We start from the raw sequence: 22120 nt of genomic DNA, 5'->3' as shown, positions 1-22120 counted from the left end.
TCAAAATATATTTCTTAGTAAGATGGACAGTCAAGGTGAGATGGAAATACAATATACTGTACACCATGCACCTTTGCTGTATCTATGTTTTGAAGCCATCGTCATTTATGAAGATCAATGTGGTTCAGGGGAGCAAAGGAAATTCCTCGCTACTTGTGCACTTCCGAATGAAATATGTCCCTATGTGCAAACCTAAAAGTTCAGACAAGCTCAGACAAGATCTACTGAGCCAGCTGAAGGTAGTCATAAACAACAGTGCACGTTACCAGTTCTCAGTTTGCAGTGTATACATTCGCATACGCACACGCACACGCACACAGATGCACACAGATGCACACAGACACCACGGTGCTTGCTCACACACACACCTCCACACACACACACATGTTTCACACACACACACACACACACACACACACACACACATATCACACACACACACACACACACACACACACACACACACACACACACACACACACACACACAGAAACACACACACACACACACACACACACACACACACACACACACACACACACACACACAACACACACACACACACAACACACCAGACCAAACACACAACCGCTCCTAAACACGGGGCAGCACAGACACACACATTTACGATAGACCATTTGGTTGCCCTTACACACAGTCACACACGACACACACACACACACACAACACACACACACACACACACGACACACACACACACACAGGGTGGGTGGTCACACACACACTCTTAATCCACCTCCTCAATGGTCGGTCCCGAGGAAGCGTCACTCCCAACGTGGGGACCAGATGATTGACCAGGGGCCGCTCCTCGGTACAGTTTGGCGACGATGGGATGACAGATTTTCTCCAGGTCCTTCTGCTTGCGCTCGAATTCCCCCTTCTCCGCAGTCTGGTTCTTCTCCAGCCATGATATCGTCTGGTCACACAGGTCAACCACCTTCCTCTTGTCGTCCGCGCTGATCTTAGTCCTCAAATTCTCATCCTCCACCGTGCTCTTCATGTTGTAGGCGTAGGACTCCAGGGAGTTCTTGGCCGCGACCCTTTGCTTCTGTATTTCATCCTCGTTCTGGTACTTCTCTGCATCTTGCACCATTCGGTCGATCTCCGACTTGCTCAGCCGGCCCTTGTCGTTGGTGATGGTGATCTTGTTTCTCCGGCCAGTGCTCCTGTCGACAGCAGACACGTTGAGGATGCCGTTGGCGTCGATGTCGAAGGTCACCTCGATCTGGGGCACTCCCCGAGGGGCAGGTGGGATGCCGCTCAAGTCAAACTTGCCCAGGTGGTTGTTGTCCTTGGTCATGGCCCTCTCGCCCTCGTACACCTGAATCAGGACACTCGACTGGTTGTGGGAGTAGGTGCTGAAGATCTGGGTCTGCTTGGTGGGAATGGTGGTGTTCCTCTTGATGATGGTGGTCATGACACCGCCCGCCGTCTCCAGACCCATGGACAGAGCAGCAACGTCCAGGAGCAGCAGATCCTGGACGTTCTCCGACTCGTCCCCCATCAGAATGGCCGCTTGGACAGCCGCCCCGTAGGCCACCGCCTCGTCAGGGTTGATGCTCTTGTTCAGCTCCTTGCCGTTGAAGAAATCTTGCAGCAGCTTCTGGATCTTGGGGATGCGGGTGGAGCCGCCGACCAGGACAATCTCATGGATCTGTGATTTTTGCATCTTGGCATCTCTCAGTGCATTCTCTACTGGATCCAGCGTGCCTCGGAGCAGATTGGAGTTCAGTTCTTCAAACCGAGCCCTGGTGATTGAGGTGTACAAGTCGATGCCCTCAAACAGAGAGTCGATCTCAACGTTAGCTTGGGTGCTGGAAGACAAGGTTCTCTTCGCTGCCTCGCAGGCTGTCCGCAGCCTCCTCACCGCCCTCTTGTTCTGGCTAATGTCCTTCTTGTTTTTGCGTTTGAACTCCTCAATGAAATGGTTGACCAGGCGATTGTCAAAGTCCTCTCCACCCAGGTGGGTGTCGCCGGCGGTGGACTTCACTTCAAAGACACCGTCCTCGATGGCGAGGATGGACACGTCGAAGGTGCCGCCACCCAGGTCAAAGATGAGGACATTGCGCTCTTCTCTGCCCTTCGCGTCCAGCCCGTAGGCAATTGCAGCTGCAGTTGGTTCGTTGATGATGCGCAAGACATTGAGACCAGCGATCGCACCGGCATCTTTGGTTGCCTGCCGCTGGGAGTCATTGAAGTAAGCGGGCACGGTGACAACAGCATTGGTGACACTGGTGCCCAGGTAAGCCTCTGCCACCTCCTTCATCTTGGTCAGCACCATGGAGGAGATCTCCTCCGGGTAGAAGGTTTTATTCTCCCCCTTGTACTCCACCTTCACCTTGGGCTTCCCAGCGTCGCTCACCACCTGGAAGGGCCAATGCTTCATGTCGGACTGGACCACGGGGTCGTCGAACCTCCTCCCGATGAGCCTCTTGGCGTCGAAGACGGTGTTCTCCGTGTTCATGGCCACCTGGTTCTTGGCAGCTTCGCCGATGAGCCTCTCGTTGTCGTTGAAGGCCACGTAGCTGGGGGTGGTGCGGTTGCCCTGGTCGTTGGCGATGATCTCCACCTTGCCATGTTGGAAGACGCCGACACAGGAGTAGGTGGTGCCCAGGTCGATGCCGATGGCTGTCCCCTTGGATCCTGGCATCTCCGTCTCTCAATTGCATTCACTCGGTAGCATCGGTGACAAACAACCCTGCAAAGTCAACCCTTGGCCTCTCTTGACCCAAGTGCGGCCGCACACCTTTACCTGTGGGCCAGGGCGGTGACGTAGGTGATTGTGACGTCCCCGGCCGCCGTCTAATCAGCGCGCCAGGGGGGCGGTGATTGGTGGAAATTTGTCGAGGCGACGGCCAATGGGCGGGCTAGGGGCCGGCTATTGGCGGAAAGTTGTCGAGGCGACGGCCAATGGGCGGGCGGCGAGACGCCGGGGAGGGGGGTGATGGCGAGAGAGGATTTCGTGGGGCGAGGGGATGAAGTGGGAAGTGTGTCTGTCATCTAAGGGGTAGGGAAGGACGAAGAGAGAGAGAGAGAGTGGGTGGGGGGAGGAGAGGGGGTGAGGACGAAGTGAAAGAAACAAAGAAAATAGATGCAGGAGGAGGCCATTCGGCCCTTCGAGCCAGCACCGCCATTCATTGTGACCATGGCTGATCGTCCCCTATCAATAACCCGTGCCTGCCTTTTCCCATATCCCTTGATTCCACCAGCCCCTAGAGCTCTATCTAACTCTCTCTTAAATCCATCCAGTGACTTGGCCTCCACTACCCTCTGTGGCAGGGAATTCCACAAATTCACAACTCTCTGGGTGAAAACGTTTTTTCTCACCTCAGTCTTAAATGGCCTTCTCTTTATTCTAAGACTGTGGCCACTGGTTCTGGACTCGCCCAACATTGGGAACATTTTTCCTGCATCAAGCTTGTCCAGTCCTTTTATAATTTTATATGTTTCTATAAGATCCTCCGATCATCCTTCTAAACTCCAGCGAATACAAGCCTAGTCTTTTCAATCTTTCCTGATATGACAGTTCCGCCATCCCAGGGATCAATCTCGCGAACCTACGCTGCACTGCCTCAATCACAAGGACGTCCTTCCTCAAATTAGGAGACCAAAACTGTACCCAATACTCCAGATGTGGTCTCACCAGAGCCCTGTATGTGCAGAAGAATCTCCCGTTATGAAGGCCAACATTCCATTAGATGGGTGGAGAAGGCGAAGAGAGGAGGGAGGGGAGGAAGGAAGGTAAAGGGTGGGGAGAAGAGGAAGAGAGAGGGGGAAGGAAGAGAGAGGAGGTAGAGAGGAAGAAAGAGGGGATGAGGGGAGTGGGGAGGGGAGTGGCTAGGAAGGAAAGAGAGGTGAGGGATGGAGGGTGGTGGGTGGGTAGAAAGGGGTGTGTGGGGAGGGTGTAGTTGAAAGGGGGGGGGGTAGAAAGGCGAGTAGGGAGGGGGTGTAGAAAGGGGAGTGGGGAGAGGTAGAAAGGGGTGGGCGACCGTGATCAGCATCACTACAACAAGGAATTGCTGACGCTGCTATAAAAAAACAAGAAGAATGCTGGAGTAAAGGGAGACGAAAATGCTGGAAAACTCAGCGGGTGAGGCAGCATCTATGGAGCGAAGGAAATAGGTGACATTTCGGGTCGAGACCCTTCTTCAGACTCGACCCGAAACGTCACCTACGTCCTTCGCTCCATAGATGCTGCCTCACCCGATGAGTTTCTCCAGCATTTTTGTCTACCTTCGATTTTTCCAGCATCTGCAGTTCCTTCTTAAACAAGTGCTGGAGTGAGGTCAGTTGGTCAGGCGGAATCTTTGGAGAGCGTGGATGACGGATTCGGCTGGAACTCGAACCTTGCGTGTACCGAAACCCGCAGAAAATAGATCAATTGCGGAATATTCCAGCACTATTCCCTCTCCCCTCCCTGAATATCTGTTATCAAATCAATTTGCAGAAGATACCGTTTAATTTCGGGTTCAACCTGTGAACGCAGCCCATTCCAGGCACGGACCTGACTAGACTCCCTACCATTGACTCCATCTAGTCAAACTGCCTCTGGAAAGCAGCCAACAACATCATAATAACCCAGGTCATTCCTTTTTCTCTTCGCTCTAAAAAAAAAAATCAAAAAAGGAACACAACGTGCTGCAGTAACTCCACGGATCAGGCGGCAACTCTGGAGAATGCACAAGCGATTATTCAAGTCTGGAATTAGACACAAAATGCTTGAGTAACTCAGCCGGACAGGCATCGCTGGAAAGAAGGAATGGTTGTCGTTTCGGGTCGAGACCCTTCTTCAGACCCCATTGATATATTATCTTGTTAAATAGAACACATTCATAGTTTATCCTTCTCTCTACAATATACAATAGGCAATAGGCAATAGGTGCAGTGCAGGAGTAGGCCATTCGGCCCTTCGAGCCAGCACCGCCATTCAATGTGATCATGGCTGATCATCCACAATCAGTACCCTGTCCCTGCCTTCTCCCCATATCCCTTTCTTCAAGAGCCCTATCTAGCTCTCTCTTGAAAGCATCCAGAGAACCGGCCTCTACCGCCCTCTGAGGCAGAGAATTCGACCTATTGCACTTGGGTGATTGTTTCTTATGCTTAGTATTACGTGATCTGTTTGGATATCACGCGAAGCAACGCTTTCCACTCTGCTTCGGTACCCCAAACCGAAACCTTACTGGCGTCTTTGTGGCGACTCTTTTGTTTAAATTGGATGCAACAAAGAATTTCACTGTTTCCAGGTATATGTGTCAATATAATATAATCATCATCATTTACAATAATCTATCTATTTATTGTATTTATTTATTGTATTTATTCGAATTACGTGCCTTGGTGCTTCAAGTATGTAAATGAAATAAGCCCCAAACTGTTTCATAATTTACAATAATCTATTAGAGATATTGTGTTTATTCGAATGACGTGCCTTGATGCTTCATGTACAACAACAGATAAACTCTGAGCTATGAACTGCAAAATACTAAATTGCTATTTGTTATTTGCACGGTATTTGTTATTTATTGGACTTTTCCATTGTTTCCCCGTTATGTAGAATGTTTACATATTCACATATTCTGTTGTGCTGCAGCAAGTAAGAATGTCATTGTCCCGTCCGGGACATATCACAATAAAACACTCTTGAAATAAACCCCAAACTGTTTGGACTTTAGAGCTCGGTTTTAAAATCTATTTGTTAATGAAAAGGATTTGAGTATAAGTGCAGGGAGGTTCTATTGCAGTTGTACAGGGTCTTGGTGAGACCAAACCTGGAGTATTGCGTGCAGCTTTGGTCTCCTAATCTGGGGAAAGACATTCTTGCCATAGAGGGAGTACAGAGAAGGTTCACCAGACTGATTTCTGGGATGTCAGGACTTTCATATGTGGATAGAGTGGATAGAATCGGGTTGTATACGCTAGAATTTAGAAGATTGAAGGGGGATCTTATAGAAACTTACACAATTCTTAAGGGGTTGGACAGGCTAGATGCAGGAAGATTATTCCCGATGTTGGGGAAGTCCAGAACTAGGGGTCACAGTTTAAGGATAAGAGGGAAGTCTTTTAGGACCGAGATGAGAAAATCATTGTTTACACAGAGAGTGGTGAATCTGTGGAATTCTCTGCCACAGAAGGTAGTTGAGGCCAGTTCATTGGCTATATTTAAGAGGGAGTTAGATATGGCCCTTGTGGCTAAAGTGATCAAGGGGTATGGAGAGAAGGCAGGGATGGGATACTGAGTTGGATGATCAGCCATGATCATATTGAATGGCGGTGCAGGCTCGAAGGGCCGAATGGCCTACTCCTGCACCTATTTTCTATGTTTCCATGTTTCTATGTTCCTGTCTGTAAATTTGCTCCTGCATTTCTGTTTCCATTAGTGGCTGCAGTTTCATTATTTTAATTCAGGAAAGCACTTTGGAGCACTTTCTGCTCCATGGTCTCGGGATACCTTCATACTGAACGCTTGCAACCGAATAACATCGATTGCCTAGAACGGCAGTGGGCGCTCTCGGCACTGCAGGGGGTTCAGCAACTCCGTGTGGCGGGAAGTATTTTGAGTTAAAATGGCTGCGAAAGACCAGGTTGAGAGTTGGACCGAGGAGGCAGTTTGTCCCATCTGCCTGGATTTCTTCACCGATCCGGTGGCGCTGGAGTGTGGGCACAACTTCTGCCGCTCCTGTATCACACGGAGTTGGGACAGGGAGGCGAGAAACTCCTGCCCGGAATGTAGAGAGGAATCCGCAGAGCGCAGCCTCAGGGTGAATCGGGCCTTGGTTAGACTGTCTGAGAAAGCTCGAACACTGAGCCCGAATCCCAAAGCGAAGAAAAGCAAACTTGAGTGCGAGGAACATCAGGAAGAACTGAAGCTGTTTTGTGAAACTGACAAGAACCTGATCTGTTTGAATTGTGCAACTGTGCAGGAACACAAGTCTCACAGCTTGATGCTGATAGAAGAAGCAATTGAATTCTACAAGGTAAAACCAGATAACTTTTGATCACATCATTGTCTCATCGTTTCTATATTCTCTGACATTTTTAATCTCTGATCTGAAACCCCAACCCCAGGAACAGGTGGAATGTTCTTTCGAATCTCTCACAGAAAAGGAATCAGAGATCCAGAAAACGGAGCAGGAACAGAAAGAGAGCATTTCTGGAGTTCAGGTGAGGCTTTGTACTATCGATTTAATGTTTTAGTGTAGATTTCATTCCTGTGAAGTGTGCAATAATTTGGAACCTCTATAGAGCTCAGTAGTTGAGGGCCAGAACTGTTGGGAGAGGTTGAGCAGCCAATGATTTTACTTCCAGGAGCACAGCAATCTGAAGAATGGTCTGTGGCAGGTGTATAATATCATGAAACAAAATTATACGTTGGATGGTAAATTTTCTACTCTGAGTAGGGGGGTTGAGAATGTGAGGGCATAGGTTTTAGGTGCGAGGGAAAATATTTAAAACGAACATGAAGGCCAACTTTGGTGGTGGGGACATGGAACAAGCTGCCAGATGAGGTAGTTGAATCAGGTAACGTAACAACATTTAAAAGATATTCAAACAAATTTGTGGATAGATAAGTTTTAAAACTGTCTTGGCCAAATGCGGACAAGTGGAAATAGCGCAGATGGGACATAGAAACATAGACAATAGGTGCATAGAAAGAGGAGGCCATTCGGCCCTTAGAGCCAGCACCGCCATTCATTGCGATCATGGCTGATCGTCCCCAATCAATAACCCATGCCTGCCTTCTCCCCATATCCCTTGATTCCACTAGCCCCTAGAGCTCTATCTAACTCTCTCTTAAATCCATCCAGTGATTTGGCCTTCACTGCCCTCTGTGGCAGGGAATTCCACAAATTCACAACTCTCTGGGTGAAAACGTTTTTTCTCACCTCAGTCTTAAATGGCCTCCCCTTTATTCTAAGACTGTGGCCCCTGGTTCTGGACTCACCCAACATTGGGAACATTTTTCCTGCATCTAGCTTGTCAAGTTCTTTTATAATTTTATATGTTTCCATAAGATCCCCCTCGTCCTTCTAAACTCCAGTGAATGCAAGCCCAGTCTTTTCAATCTTTCCTTATATAACAGTCCCGCCATCCCAGGGATCAATCTTGTGAACCTACGCTGCACTGCCTCAATCACAAGGATGTCCTTCCTCAAATTAGGAGACCAAAACTGTACACAATACTCCAGATGTGGTCTTACCAGAGCCCTATACAACTGCAGAAGAACCTCTTTACTCCTATACTGAAATCCTCTTGTTAGGGCCAACATTCCATTAGCTTTCTTCACTGCCTGCTGTACCTGCACGCCAACTTTCAGTGACCGGTGTACAAGGACAAGGTCTCGCTGTAATTCCCCCTTACCTAACCTAACCCCATTGGGATAATAATCTGCCCCCTTGTTTTTGCCACCAAAGTGGATAACCTCACATTTATCTATATTATACTGCGCCTGCCATGCATCTGCCCACTCACTCAACCTGTCCAGGTCACCCTGCAACCGCCTAACATCCTCTTCACAGTTCACACTTCCACCCAGCTTTGTGTCATCTGCAAACTTGCTAGTGTTGCTCCTATTTCCCTCTTCCAAATCATTAATATATATAGTAAACAGTTGCGGCCCCAACACTGAGCCTTACGGCACTCCACTCGCCACTGCCTGCCATTCTGAAAAGGACACGTTCACTCCTACTCTTTGCTTCCTGTCTGCCAACCAATTTTCTATCCACATCAACACCCCACCCCCAATACCATGTGCTCTAATTTTAGTCACCAGTCTCCCGTGCGGGACCTTATCAAAGGGTTTTTGAAAGTCTAGATACACTACATCCACTGGCACCCCTTCATCCATTTTACTTGTCACATCCTCAAAAAATTCCAGAAGATTAGTCAAGCATGATTTCCCTTTCATAAATCCATGCTGACTTGGACTAATCATTTTACTGCTATCCAAGTGCCCCATTATTACCTTTAATAATTGACTCCAGCATCTTTCCCACCACCAAAGTCAGGCTAACTAGTCTGTAATTCCCCGTTTTCTCTCTCGCTCCTTTCTTGAAAAGTGGAATAACATTAGCTATCCTCCAATCCACAGGAACTGATCCTGAATCTATTGAACATTGGAAAATGATCTCTAATGCGTCCATGATTGCCAGAGCCACTTCCCTGAGGACCCTGGGATGCAGACCATCAGGCCCCGGGGATTTATCATCCTTTAGTCCCATTAGCCTACGCAATACTATTTCTCGCCTAATGAAAATGTCTTGGTCGGTATCCAACATCCCTTGCTGTATGAGTCTATGAAGTCTGTCATTCTAAGTGGTGCTGCTGTCTGCTAGTTCTGGTGACCTGGTTCTATCCACTGAGGGTTAATGGACACATGAAATGGAATAGGTTGCAGGGAATTGTACTGGGGAAATGGGAATGATGTGATTTTACATTAGACCAGTAAGTCTAACATCGGTAGTGGGGAAACTGCTAGAATCAGTTATTAAAGATGGGATAGCAGCACATTTGGAAAGTGGTGAAATCATTGGACAAAGTCAGCATGGATTTATGAAAGGTAAATCATGTCTGACAAATCTTATAGAATTTTTCGAGGATGTAACTAGTAGAGTGGATAAGGGAGAACCAGTGGATGTGTTATATTTGGACTTTCAGAAGGCTTTCGACAAGGTCCCACATAAGAGATTAGTATACAAACTTAAAGCACACGGCATTGGGGGTTCAGATTGATGTGTTTAGAGAACTGGCTGGCAGACAGGAAGCAAAGAGTAGGAGTAAACGGGTCCTTTTCACAATGGCAGGCAGTGTGACTAGTGGGGTACCGCAAGGCTCAGTGCTGGGACCCCAGCTATTTACAATATATGTTAATGATTTGGACGAGGGAATTGAATGCAACATCTCCACATTTGCGGATGACACGAAGCTGGGGGGCAGTGTTAGCTGCGAGGAGGATGCTAGGAGGCTGCAAGGTGACTTGGATAGGCTGGGTGAGTGGGCAAATGCATGGCAGATGCAGTATAATGTGGATAAATGTGAGGTTATCCACTTTGGCGGCAAAAACAGGAAAGTAGACTATTATCTGAATGGTGGCTGATTACGAAAAGGGGAGATGCAACGAGACCTAGGTGTCATGGTACACCAGTCATTGAAAGTAGGCATGCAGGTGCAGCAGGCAGTGAAGAAAGCGAATGGTATGTTAGCATTCATAGCAAAAGGATTTGAGTATAGGAGCAGGGAGGTTCTACTGCAGTTGTACAGGGTCTTGGTGAGACCACACCAAGACCCTGTATTGCGTACAGTTTTGGTCTCCTAATCTGAGGAAAGACATTCTTGCCATAGAGGGAGTACAGAGAAGGTTCACCAGACTGATTCCTGGGAAGTCATATGAAGAAAGACTGGATAGACGAGGCTTGTACTCGCTAGAATTTAGAAGATTGAGGGGGGATCTTATAGAAGCTTACAAAAGGTTGGACAGACTAGATGCAGGAAGATTGTTCCCGATGTTTGGGAAGTCCAGAACAAGGGGTCACAGTTTAAGGTTAAGGGGGAAATCTTTTAGGACCGAGATGAGGAAAACATTTTTCACACAGATAGTGGTGAATCTGTGGAATTAGGGGACCAGCGACTAATTCTACTGAACGTTTTTCCTTCCATTATTTATTATGTAAAAGAATATGTGTGCTATGATTGTATTTATAATTTGTTTGGTTGTTTGGTTGTTTGTCTTTTGCACAAAAGTCCGCGAGCATTGCCACTTTCATTTCACTGCACATCTCGTATGTGTATGTGACAAATAAACTTGACTTGACTTGAAATCTCTGGAACTCTCTGCCACAGAAGGTAGTTGAGGCCAGTTCATTGGCTATATTTAAGAGGGAGTTAGATGTGGCCCTTTGGGTATAAATCCCGTTTGATCCGTATTTATTGAATTGTTAATATAATTATTTAGCCTTCTAGCTAGAATCTTTGCTAAAATTTTCTGATCCGTATTTAGAAGTGAAATAGCTCTATAAGAACTCGGTTCATCTAAATCTTTATCTTTTTGGGGTATAAGCGTTATTGTTGCTTCTGCTAGGGTTTCGGGTAGTTTATTTTCAGTATAAGCCTGCGTGTATAAATTGAATAATCTTGGTACAATTGACTCCTGAAATCTTTTATAAAATTCATTACTAAAACCGTCTGGTCCTGGGGTCTTCCCATTTTTCATGGAGTTTATTATTTGTTTTATTTCTTCACTAGTAATCCGTGATCCTAATTGCTCTTGTTCTAAACTATCCAATTTTGGGAGCTTGCAATTATCTAAAAAATTTGTAATTTTACTTACATCTGTATTTATTTTAGATGTATATAAAGTATGATAAAATTGGGCAAACCTCTTATTAATATCCTTAGGCAATGTTAGAAACTCACCCTTATCCGATTTAATTTTAGTAATAGTTTTTTCCTTTTCTCGTTGCTTCAGTTGCCTCGCAAGTAGTTTATGTGGCTTATCCCCAAATTCAAAGTGTGCTTGTTTTGTAATTTGAAATAATCTTATTACGCTAGCCGATAGTATTCTATTGACTTTATATTTCAATAAAGTTATCTTATTATGTTTATTTATGTTTGGGTCAGTTGCATTGTCCAGTTCTAGTAATTTTATTTTCTGTTCTATCCGCTGAAGTTTTCTTTTATTTTCCTTATTTTGAAAACTTTGGTAAGAGATTATGATACCGCGAATATATGCCTTGAAGGTTTCCCATAATAGCGGTGCAGAAATACCCGGCGTGTCATTTATTTCGAAAAAAAGTTTTGTTCTTTTATATACTCATAACCCTGCGGGTTATTTAATATGTGTGCATTGAATCTCCAAAAAGGTTTTATACTCGGCATTCCCTCAATTTTAAGTATAAAAGTCAATGGTGAATGATCAGAAATAATACTATGATGATATGATGGTTTATTCGTATACGGGATTAATTTTGCGTCCAATAAGAAATAGTCAATTCGCGAATAAGTTTTATGAACTGATGAATAAAATGAGTATTCCCTACCACTTGGATTTGCTATTCTCCAAACATCAGCTATGTTATTATTTTTTATATAAGTATTTAAAAATTCACAGGTCTTAGTTTTAACAAGACGCTTCCCTAGCTTTATTGATTTATCTAAGTATGGGTCTATAACACAGTTGAAATCTCCCCTCATTATTATATTTTGAAAATTATGCTCTGCGATAAAATCTATTATTTTCCTAAAAAATTGTGGGTTATCAAAATTAGGCGCGTAAATATTTATCAGTTAATGGTGTATTGTAAATTTCTCCCGTGACTATAACATATCTTCCCTCTTTATCAGATATGGACTTCTTTAATTTAAAAGGTATACCCTTCCGAATTATAATGGCCGTGCCTCTTGCTTTAGAGGTGAATGAGGAGTAATAGGTTTGACCTATCCAATTGCCCCTAATCTGATCTGAGTTTGTTGTTTCAAATGTGTCTCTTGTAGGAAAGCAATATCCATATGTAATGATTTTAATTGTGCCAGAATTTTACCCCTCTTAATTGGCTCATTCGCACCTCTGATATTCCAACTACAGAAGGTGAGACCTCCGATATTTATTCGACTATTATCTTGCATTGGCTATTATTACCAGACTTTATGATTCATGTGATGCAGCCAAGTACCTCAGAATCCCGAATCCAGAGTTGTCCTTCATAATTTCTACAGTAGTTTTACATCTCCTGACACTATTAAACATAATTAAGGGAAAGAGAAAAACATAAAATAAAGTGTACATAAAAATTATTAAGTCATACAACACATAATTGTGAATAAACAAAAAAAGTGAATGTAATTTATCAAAAAAGCGATAAATTACAAAAAAGCTACCTAAGGTAGCTAGATTTGTTTTTAAATTGACCTCCGTCGATGAGATTATGCACTGGGCCTCATCCCCCTATTAGAATTTGACCCAACGTTAGGCGGTTCCCTCTAATTGATACCAAAATTATCATATCAGGTCAATTAATCGCTGAACAGTTTAACATAGAATAAAATAAAAGAAAAGGGAAGGTAGAAGATTTGGATTAAAATAAAAGTAATTATGGGTTAAAGTACCTTGTCAATAATTACACTTTTCATTTACCTGTATGTTAGTTAATTCATAATTAGTATTTAGTATTTAAAATATATGTCTAACCTCCCCCATCCTTCCTGCTATATAGTTAGTCGTGTTAGTATAGGACATTACGCCTTTAACGTTGGTTTATTGCGCGTAATTGGTTAATTAGTTAGTTATATGTGTAAATAATAGGTCATATAGTGTGGAACAGATGCCTCATATCATGGCCATTTCAAAAGGAGATGGTCTCATATTTCTCCATGCTGAAGGGTTTGGTGACGAGCTTGTGACCTTGAGCTTTCATAATAATTTGATAATTTGAGAAGGCTTTGCAATATAATGTACTCTCATAATGAGGACAATGAAGATATTTCAGTTGTCACGCTGGATGCAGAGAAGGCATTTGATCAAGTAGAATGGCAGTATTTATACAAGGTACTCCAAAAATTTAATACGGGAGAGAATTTTATTAGATGGATTAAACTACTTTACGATAGACCTACGGCAAGAATATTAACTAACAATACGCTATCTCCAAAATTTTACTTATCAAGGGGTAATAGGCAAGGGTGTGCCCTATCACCATTGCTATTTGCCCTTATGATAGAACCGCTGGCCGAAAGGATTAGAAATCACCCGAATATTCACGGATATAACACTAAGGACTTAAAGAATAAAATTTAATTATATGCTGATGATATCCTTTTATATATTACTAATACACAAACGAGTATACCCACCTTATTAACACTAATTGATGAATTCGGCTCTTTTTCAGGATATAGAATAAATTGGAATAAAAGCGAAATTATGTCTTTAAAACCACAGGATTCGAGACACTAAAATTCCCCTTCAAAATTGCAACAGAAAAATTCAAGCATCTGGGTATTCAAATTATGAGAAGACACAAATCATTATTTAGTGCCAATTTTAAACCACTATTAAATAAACTGAATGATACGATTAAATTTTGGAAAACGCTTCCGCTCTCATTGATAGGTAGAATTAACGCTATTAAAATGACTTTCTTACCACAATTAATATATTTGTTTCAAGCGATCCCAATATATATTCCAAAATATTTTTTCAAAAAACTAGATTCCACTATCACTAATTTTATATGGGACTACAGAACACATAGAATTCAACGAAAGCATTTGTGCAAATCTAAAGAAGTTGGGGGTTTATCATTACCTAACTTTATGTATTACTACTGGGCAGTGCATATTAAGAACATAATGTACTGGCTGGATAGTTCCACTCAGCAGTTGGAGTGGATAAGAATGGAGAAAGAGGAGTGCTATCCGCACGATATAGGAACGATCCTGCTCTCACCGATAAAATTGAATAGTATAATATATAAGAAGAACCCAATTATTCACAATATAATAAGAATTTGGAAACAAATAAAAGTATCCTTGAAATTAAATAATTTATCAGTACTAACCCCACTATTGAACAACCCCGCATTCAAACCTTCTCTCATCGACAACACATATCAACAATGGGATAGACTGGGGATTAGGAAAGTAGGGGATATGTATGAATTGGGCAAACTGTTATCATTTCAACAATTAAAATTTAAATTTAAATTGAAGGATAATCAATATTTTAAATATATACAGGTATGTGACTTTATGAAGAAATATACACATAGATTTCAAACTATATTTTTAGACCCTTTAGAAGAAGCAATGAATATTAAGGCTGATTCACAAAAATTAATATCATACTTTTATAATAATATATTAAATAGAGAATCACCCTCAACAGAAGCACTAAGGGAAGATTGGGAACGTGAGCTAATGATAAAGATCTCGAAGGATAGATGGGAAAAGTATTTGATGAATACACATAACTGTTCTATTAATGCAAGACATAATTTAATTCAATTAAAATTATTACATAGACTATATTATTCAAAAACGAGGTTGAATAAATTTTATCCAAACGTCTCTCCCAGATGCGATAAATGTTTGTTTCAAAACGCTAATATAACACATTCATTTGTAGGATGTACAAAGTTGAATAAATTTTGGAGTGATATATTTGATATATTTACAAAGCTCTTCAAGTCAAGAATAGAACCCAAAACGGAATGGATTATATTTGGAATAATAGGAATAATTGGAAAGAAATTGATACTTAAATTTTGGAAAATACAACCATACCAACTGTTAAAATGTGGATTAGGAATATGATGGACATAGCACGCCTTGAAGAAATAAGACTCCGACTAATAGATAAATATGACCAATTCTTAAGGAGTTGGTCTCGTTTCATCGAGTTTTTGGAATCATGTGATGCAGCGGTACCGTAAAGATTGCTGATTTCAGTTCATAGACGCGGATAGATCTACATCTCCGAATACAGATTTGAAAAATTCTCTTTTAAGGGGCCTTCACTTCTATTTCTACTTTCCACTTTTTAAAAAAAAAAAATTTATATACACACTTCACGTTTTTCTACTCTCTACCATCTATTTTTCCACTTTTTCCTCTTTCTATTGTTTTCTTTTTCTTGTCTTGCTTACTTCCTTTTCATAACATAAAACTAGAGGTTGTACATAGAATGGATTACGGTATGACATAGTTGGCACCTAAAATTAGGTTCCACTGTGCTGTATTGTACTGTATTAACTTCTAATAAAATAAAAAAAAAAAAAAAAAAAAAAAAGATGTGGCCCGTGTGGCTAAGGGGATCAGTATGGCGAGAAGGCAGGTACAGGATACTGAGTTGGATGATCAGCCATGATCATATTGAATGACGGTGCAGGCTCGAAGGGCCGTATGGCCTACTCCTGCACCTATTTTCTATGCTTCTATGTTCTATGTTTACTTTCACCAAATATTTCAGAATTATCAAGACTAGCTCTTAAATTGCCATGGTAATGAAAGCTATGGATTAAATACATGTAAATGGGATTAGTGTAGATACGTACAGAGCCCAGCATGGACATGTTGGGCCGAATGGCATATTTCTGCATTTAAGATTGACATATTATATTGATTCTCATCTTTCATCTGACAGGAAGAGTCAAACAACCTTCAGTCACTGATCACATCCCAGTTTGATGAACTGCACCAGATTCTCACTGTGAAAGAGCAGCGCTTACTCGGAGATATCCGGGAAGAAGAGGCGAAGATTGTAAAAACAATGGAGAAAAATCTTCAGGAGATACAAGAGAATTTAAATTCCATTCAGGAGGAACTCTCAAAGTTACAGGAACAGATAGACCACAAGGACGGCGTGATATTTCTGAAGGTGAGGGGTTACTCTACAGTTTGGTGAAGTGAAAGTACACAGTCACAAAATGGTGGGTTACATTTCTGAAATAAATGCTGCATTTACCAGTAATTCAGTACTGGGTCAATGTTCCGTCTGTTCCATCTACTCACCATATCCGACAATAATGCACCAAATTCCGGGAATTTATTCTTAACCCTGATGTATTTATCCCACTTCAACTTCAATTTATCTGCAGTATTGTCTTCAGGCCATCCTGTTAGTTCCACGTTCTGTTTCCTGCGTTTCTTGTGTAATTTATTAAAGGCCATCATACATTTCAGGTTTTATTTTTATTTTCCCCACAAGTAGTGATAATATTTCCAACCCCCACCCATTTAAATCCACCGCTGATATTAAAATATTCCATCCTATTATCTCTGACACCTTCTCCAGATAAAATCCCACAACCTGCCCAGTTTTGTTCGTAAGTTACATACTCGCAGTTATTTTCATCCACATTCCTAATGCTTTCCCCCGTGTTCGATGTCTCTACGACAATATCCACTTTCTGTCTGTGTGACAGCGGCAAAGAGTTGGGAAATGGGAATTATCAGAGGGTTTTTTGTAGCAATTTGGTGAAATACCCGCCGTCAGGATCATGATCCATCTCAGTCTATTGAGATTTGTGTTTTATTTATTTCAGGAGGAGGCTGGTCGCAAGAGGAGGTAGGACATGCTTTTGACTGAAACAATGTATGTTTTTATAGTACAGCTCAAAACAGCTAATGCTCAGTTTCTAACCAGCTGTTAAATATTTGCAGGATTAGTGATGAAACCAATACAATATCGGTGGTATATGGCCCGTTGCCCACTGAAAACTATGATCGCACCTTTTTCTACAACACGGCATTGAGAGAAACATCTGATCTCATCAAACGAGGTAAAACTAATACCTTTCCCATTGTTCTTTTTTAAGACATCTTTATGCAATATTTATATGTGAAGATTAATGGTATTAATGGACTCTGGGGGAAGCATCACAGAGACAGAGAGTGAAGTTTGTTTGCACTTGAACAAATCCTTGCTCCTGGGAGAATGGGTTTACTGTGCTGGGTGAAATTGCGTAGACTAGGCCTGTGTACTCGAGAGTTCAGGTGTATTAGAGGAGATCTCAGTGAAAGTCCTTACAGGGCTCAGTGGGCTGGATGCAGGGAGGATGTTTCCCCTGTCTGAGGGGTCTGGAGTCAGCGGAAACCCTCTCAGAATGTGGGCTGGACCATTTAGGACAGAGACAAGGAGACATTACTGCACGCAGAGACTGGGCAACCTTTGGATTTCCCTGCACTGATAGCTGTGGATAATCAGTCATTCCATGCTCTTGGAGCCAGAGAGCCATGGTTGTACATTACAGAGTCAGGCCCTTCAGCCCATCATATTCTTGTCCACCTTTTTTCCAGCTACACAAATCCCATTTGCCCACATTAGAACCATATTATTCTACACCTCGTTTGCTAAATCGCGATGCCTCTTACATGTAGTGATTACATCTGATTTCAGCACCTCCTCTGGCAAAATATTCCAGGTATTAACAACTCCTTGTGTGAAGAAAACGGTGTCCTCCAGTATTGATATACCTGCATGACAATAAGATTTAGATGATCGAGCCTATATCCTGCTGCAGACTTTGACAGACTTCTTTGGTATCCACAACATTACATGTTCTCCACAAACTTAGAAGTCACACCTACATAAAATAAGCAGCAAAGGTTGCAGCACCGATCTCTGCTGCACACCACCAGTCCCAGACCTCCATGCAGCAAAATCATCCTTCTACCGCTACCTTCCACCTCCAACCACCAAGCCAATTGTGAGTCCATTTTACCAACTCGTCTTGGATACCACCTGCATTTGATTTCTGGACCAGCCTTACATGCAAAACATGTCAAGTCCCCCAGTGAAGTCCATATATTGGTTCACAATGTGATCAGGGTGTTCTTGGTTGTACAGACGCATCAAATCCACCCTCCCCTATAGAAAGCAAGTAAACAGTAGCAGATGGCCTCGCCTGTCCAGACCACTCCCGTTCAGTATGATCACGGCAACTCTACCCCACATCCCTACATCCTCTTTAACCACCTCTAATTACCACTCACACCAGTCTCCTCATCTTCCAATCTGCCTCTCCTTTGCCATCTACTGATATTTAAATACCCGCCTTATTTCTCCATCTTCACCCGCAATATCTCGTTCATCCTCACTTTACGTATTCGTTTTCCCCGTCCGCACGCCCCCGACCCCTCCCGTTCCCGATAATCTGCGGAATTCCACCTCTCCTGCCTGGTTGAGGAACCCTGGGAAAGATATCTGTTGTCCACCTGCTGTTGTTGGGGTAAGGTTTCAGTTGTCTGCCCACCTGTGCCTGAGGCCGAGTGGCTTCTCCCCCTCCCCGTCCCAGGGCCGTGCTGCCCGAGTTTCCCCCTTCTCTAATTCTCTGCTTCTTTGAATCACTTCCCTCTGGAAGGCGACTCCGGACTGTCAAAGCTGCCACAGCCAGACATAAAAAGCTTTTTTCCACGAGCATTAGCTCTATTCAATAACCAAATATATGTGGCCTCCTTTTACTCTGGTATTTTATTTAATTCACATGTTTAAACTATAATGTTTTATTATTAATGTTTAATGTTTTACGAATCATTCTTAACTGTCACTGTATGTCATGTTGTCACTTGCATGCGGAGCACCGTCAAATTCCTTGTTTGTGAATACTTGGCTAATAGACTTATTCATTCATTCTCCCACCAGTCTCCGTCAGCATGGATGTGGAAACAGCCGGTCCACTCCTCGAGGTGTCTCGGGATCGGAAGAGGGTGAGATGTGCCCGGATCTGGATCCGGAGGAGTCTCCCTGATTCCGGGAAGAGGTTTACACACAGTACGTGTGTGCTGGGATCGGAGGGATTCACATCGGGGAGACATTACTGGGAGGTGGAGGTGGCGGGGAGTCGGGGCTGGAGTCTGGGAGTCGCTGCCGAGTCCGTGGAGAGGAAGAGTACGGACACACTGACCCCGGAGACTGGAGTCTGGAGCATCAGGCGGTGGGATGGCACGTTTCATGCGTTCACCTCCCCTCGATCCCGTCTGCCCGCCCGTCCCATCCCCGGGAGGGTGGGAATTTATCTCAGCTACGAGTCCGGGATAGTTTCTTTTTACGACGCGGACACCAAGTCCCATCTCTACACCTTCACTGGGAATAAATTCTCGGAGAAACTTTATCCTTTCTTTGAGCCTTTCACTATTCTGTATGTTTCAATGAGGTCCCCCTTCATTCTTCTAAACTCCAGCGAGTACAGGCCCAGTGCTGACAAACAATAATCATATGTTAACTAACTCATTCCTGGGATCATTCTTGTAAACCTCCGCTGGACCCTCTCCAGAGCCAGTACATCCTTCCTCAGATATGGTGCCCCAAATTGCTCACAATATTCCAAATGCTGCCAGACCAGCGTCTTATAGAGCATCAGCATTTAACGCTTCATCTCACTCATATAACCATATAACAATTACAGCACGGAAACAGGCCATCTCGGCCCTACAAGTCCGTGCCGAACAACTTTTTCCCCTTAGTCCCACCTGCCTGCACTCATACCATAACCCTCCATTCCCTTCTCATCCATATGCCTATCCAATTTATTTTTAAATGATACCAACGAACCTGCCTCCACCACTTCCACTGGAAGCTCGTTCTACACCGTTACCACTCTCTGAGTAAAGAAGTTTCCCCTCATGTTACTCCTAAACTTCTGTCCCTTAATTCTGAAGTCATGTCCTCTTGTTTGAATCTTCCCTATTCTCAAAGGGAAAAGCTGATCCACATCAACTCTGTCTATCCCTCTCATCATTTTAAAGACCTCCATCAAGTCCCCCCTTAACCTTCTGCACTCCAGAGAATAAAGACCTAACATTCAAACTTTCTCTGTAACTTAGTTGTTGAAACCCAGGCAACATTAGTAAATCTCTTCTGTACTCTCTCTATTTTGTTGACATCCTTCCTATAATTGGGCGACCAAAATTGTACACCATACTCCAGATTTGGTCTCACCAATGCCTTGTACAATTTTAACATTACATCCCAGCTTCTATACTCAATGCTCTGATTTATAAAGGTTAGCATACCAAAAGCTTTCTTTACCACTCTATCTATATGAGATTCCACCTTCAAGGAACTATGCACAGTTATTCACAGATCCCTCTGTTCAACTGTATTCTTCAATTCCCTATCATTTACCATGTACGTCCTATTTTGATTTGTCGTGCCAAGGTGTAGCACCTCACATTTGTCAGCATTAAACTCCATCTGCCATCTTTCAGCCCATTCTTCCAAACGGCCTAAATCACTCTGTAGACTTTGGAAATCCTCTTCATTATCCACAACACACCCTATCTTGGTATCATCTGCATACTTACTAATCCAATGTACCACACCTTCATCCAGATCATTGATGTACATGACAAACAACAAAGGACCCAACACCGATTCCTGAGGCACCCCATTAGTCACCTGCCTCAACCCAACAAACAACCATCCACCATTACCCTCTGGCTTCTCCCATTCAGCCACTGTTGAATCCATCTTGCTACTCCTGCATTTATACCCAACAGTTGAACCTTCTTAACCAACCTTCCATGAGGAACCTTGTCAAAGGCCTTACTAAGGTCCATATAGACAACATCCACTGCTTTACCCTCGTCAATTTCCCTAGTAACCGCTTCAAAAAAGTCAAGAAGATTAGTCAAACATGACCTTCCAGGCACAAATCCATGCTGACTGTTCCTAATCAGATCCTGTTTATCCAGATGCTTATATATATTATCTCCAAGTATCTTTTCCATTAATTTGCCCACCACTGAAGTCAAACTAACAGGCCTATAATTGCTAGGTTTACTCTTAGAACCCTTTTTAAACAATGGAACAACATGCGCAGTACGCCAATCCTCGGGGACTATTCCCGTTTCTAATGACATTTGAAATATTTCTGTCATAGCCCTGGCTATTTCTACACTAACTTCCCTCATTGTCCTAGGGAATATCCTGTCAGGACCTGGAGACTTATCCACTTTTATATTTTTCAAAAGTGTCAGTACTTCTTTTACTTTGAAACTCATAGTATCCATAGCTACTCTACTAGTTTCCATTACCTCACATAATTCAATATCCTTCTCCTTGGTGAATACCGACAAAAATAAATTGTTCAATATCTCCCCCATCTCTTTTGGCTCTGCAGATAGCTGTCCACTTTGTCTCTCCAATGGACCAATGGACCACTCATTGCCAGTTTCCAACCAGCTCCCACTTTCCGCTGCTCGAGCACCGAATCTTCCCTTTGCTTTTCGCCGTCTCTTTCCCCGTATCAGGGAAAACGAGTGTGACCAAAATCCATTCCAAGCCCGCAGAAGCCATTGGCTGCATCGTCTATCCTGTTTGCACTTTGGAAATGGAATATTCCCTCCAAGATTGAATGTGTACAGCAACAACCCGCTTACATTTGCTCAATGGTCCACTTCGCGAAAAAGATCGTAGTAGGTCATGGGCAGATTTTAGCGCCATCTTGGGAACCGGCTTCATGATTAGTATCTTTGCCTGCGTGTACAGAGTACGCAGTTAGTCAAGGCAGCGCTGCATACTAATGTTATTATATTAAGGCAAATTAATGGGGAGCCCCATTAATCTGCAGCCGAGATTAAGTGAGTCGAGTCAGCTTGCATAGCA

General features: G+C 43.2%; 2 protein-coding genes across 2 annotated transcripts; one reads left to right on the top strand and one right to left on the bottom strand.

Annotated features, from left to right (window-relative positions):
• Window positions 1–741: 741 nt before the first annotated feature.
• LOC129695208 (heat shock cognate 71 kDa protein-like) lies at window positions 742–2713 on the bottom strand. Its single transcript, XM_055631984.1, has one exon. The coding sequence runs from the start codon at window positions 2669–2671 to the stop codon at window positions 749–751; it is 1923 nt and encodes a 640-aa protein (XP_055487959.1). The 5' UTR covers window positions 2672–2713; the 3' UTR covers window positions 742–748.
• A 3822-nt stretch (window positions 2714–6535) lies between these two features.
• LOC129695222 (E3 ubiquitin-protein ligase TRIM39-like) lies at window positions 6536–21869 on the top strand. The gene is made up of 7 exons (XM_055631998.1): window positions 6536–6998; window positions 7090–7185; window positions 16157–16390; window positions 17058–17080; window positions 17176–17294; window positions 19157–19636; window positions 21766–21869. The coding sequence occupies exons 1-7, from the start codon at window positions 6588–6590 to the stop codon at window positions 21867–21869; spliced, it is 1467 nt and encodes a 488-aa protein (XP_055487973.1). The 5' UTR covers window positions 6536–6587.
• The last annotated feature ends 251 nt before the right edge of the window (window positions 21870–22120 follow it).

Source organism: Leucoraja erinacea, unplaced genomic scaffold (assembly GCF_028641065.1).
Source record: "Leucoraja erinacea ecotype New England unplaced genomic scaffold, Leri_hhj_1 Leri_98S, whole genome shotgun sequence".
Lineage (NCBI taxonomy): Eukaryota > Metazoa > Chordata > Chondrichthyes > Rajiformes > Rajidae > Leucoraja > Leucoraja erinaceus.
Note: the sequence above shows the minus strand (reverse complement) of the source record. Positions and strands in the feature narration are given on the sequence as shown.

Bases quoted from the DNA above. Each gene is read 5' to 3' on its own strand.
- LOC129695208 (XM_055631984.1), bottom strand. From the start codon at position 2,671: ATGCCAGGATCCAAGGGGACAGCCATCGGCATCGACCTGGGCACCACC.
- LOC129695222 (XM_055631998.1), top strand. From the start codon at position 6,588: ATGGCTGCGAAAGACCAGGTTGAGAGTTGGACCGAGGAGGCAGTTTGT. The intron at 16,391-17,057 runs GTGAGGGGTTAC...TATTTATTTCAG, and splicing joins ACGGCGTGATATTTCTGAAG to GAGGAGGCTGGTCGCAAGAG. The intron at 19,637-21,765 runs AGCCTTTCACTA...TCCCCGTATCAG, and splicing joins GAAACTTTATCCTTTCTTTG to GGAAAACGAGTGTGACCAAA.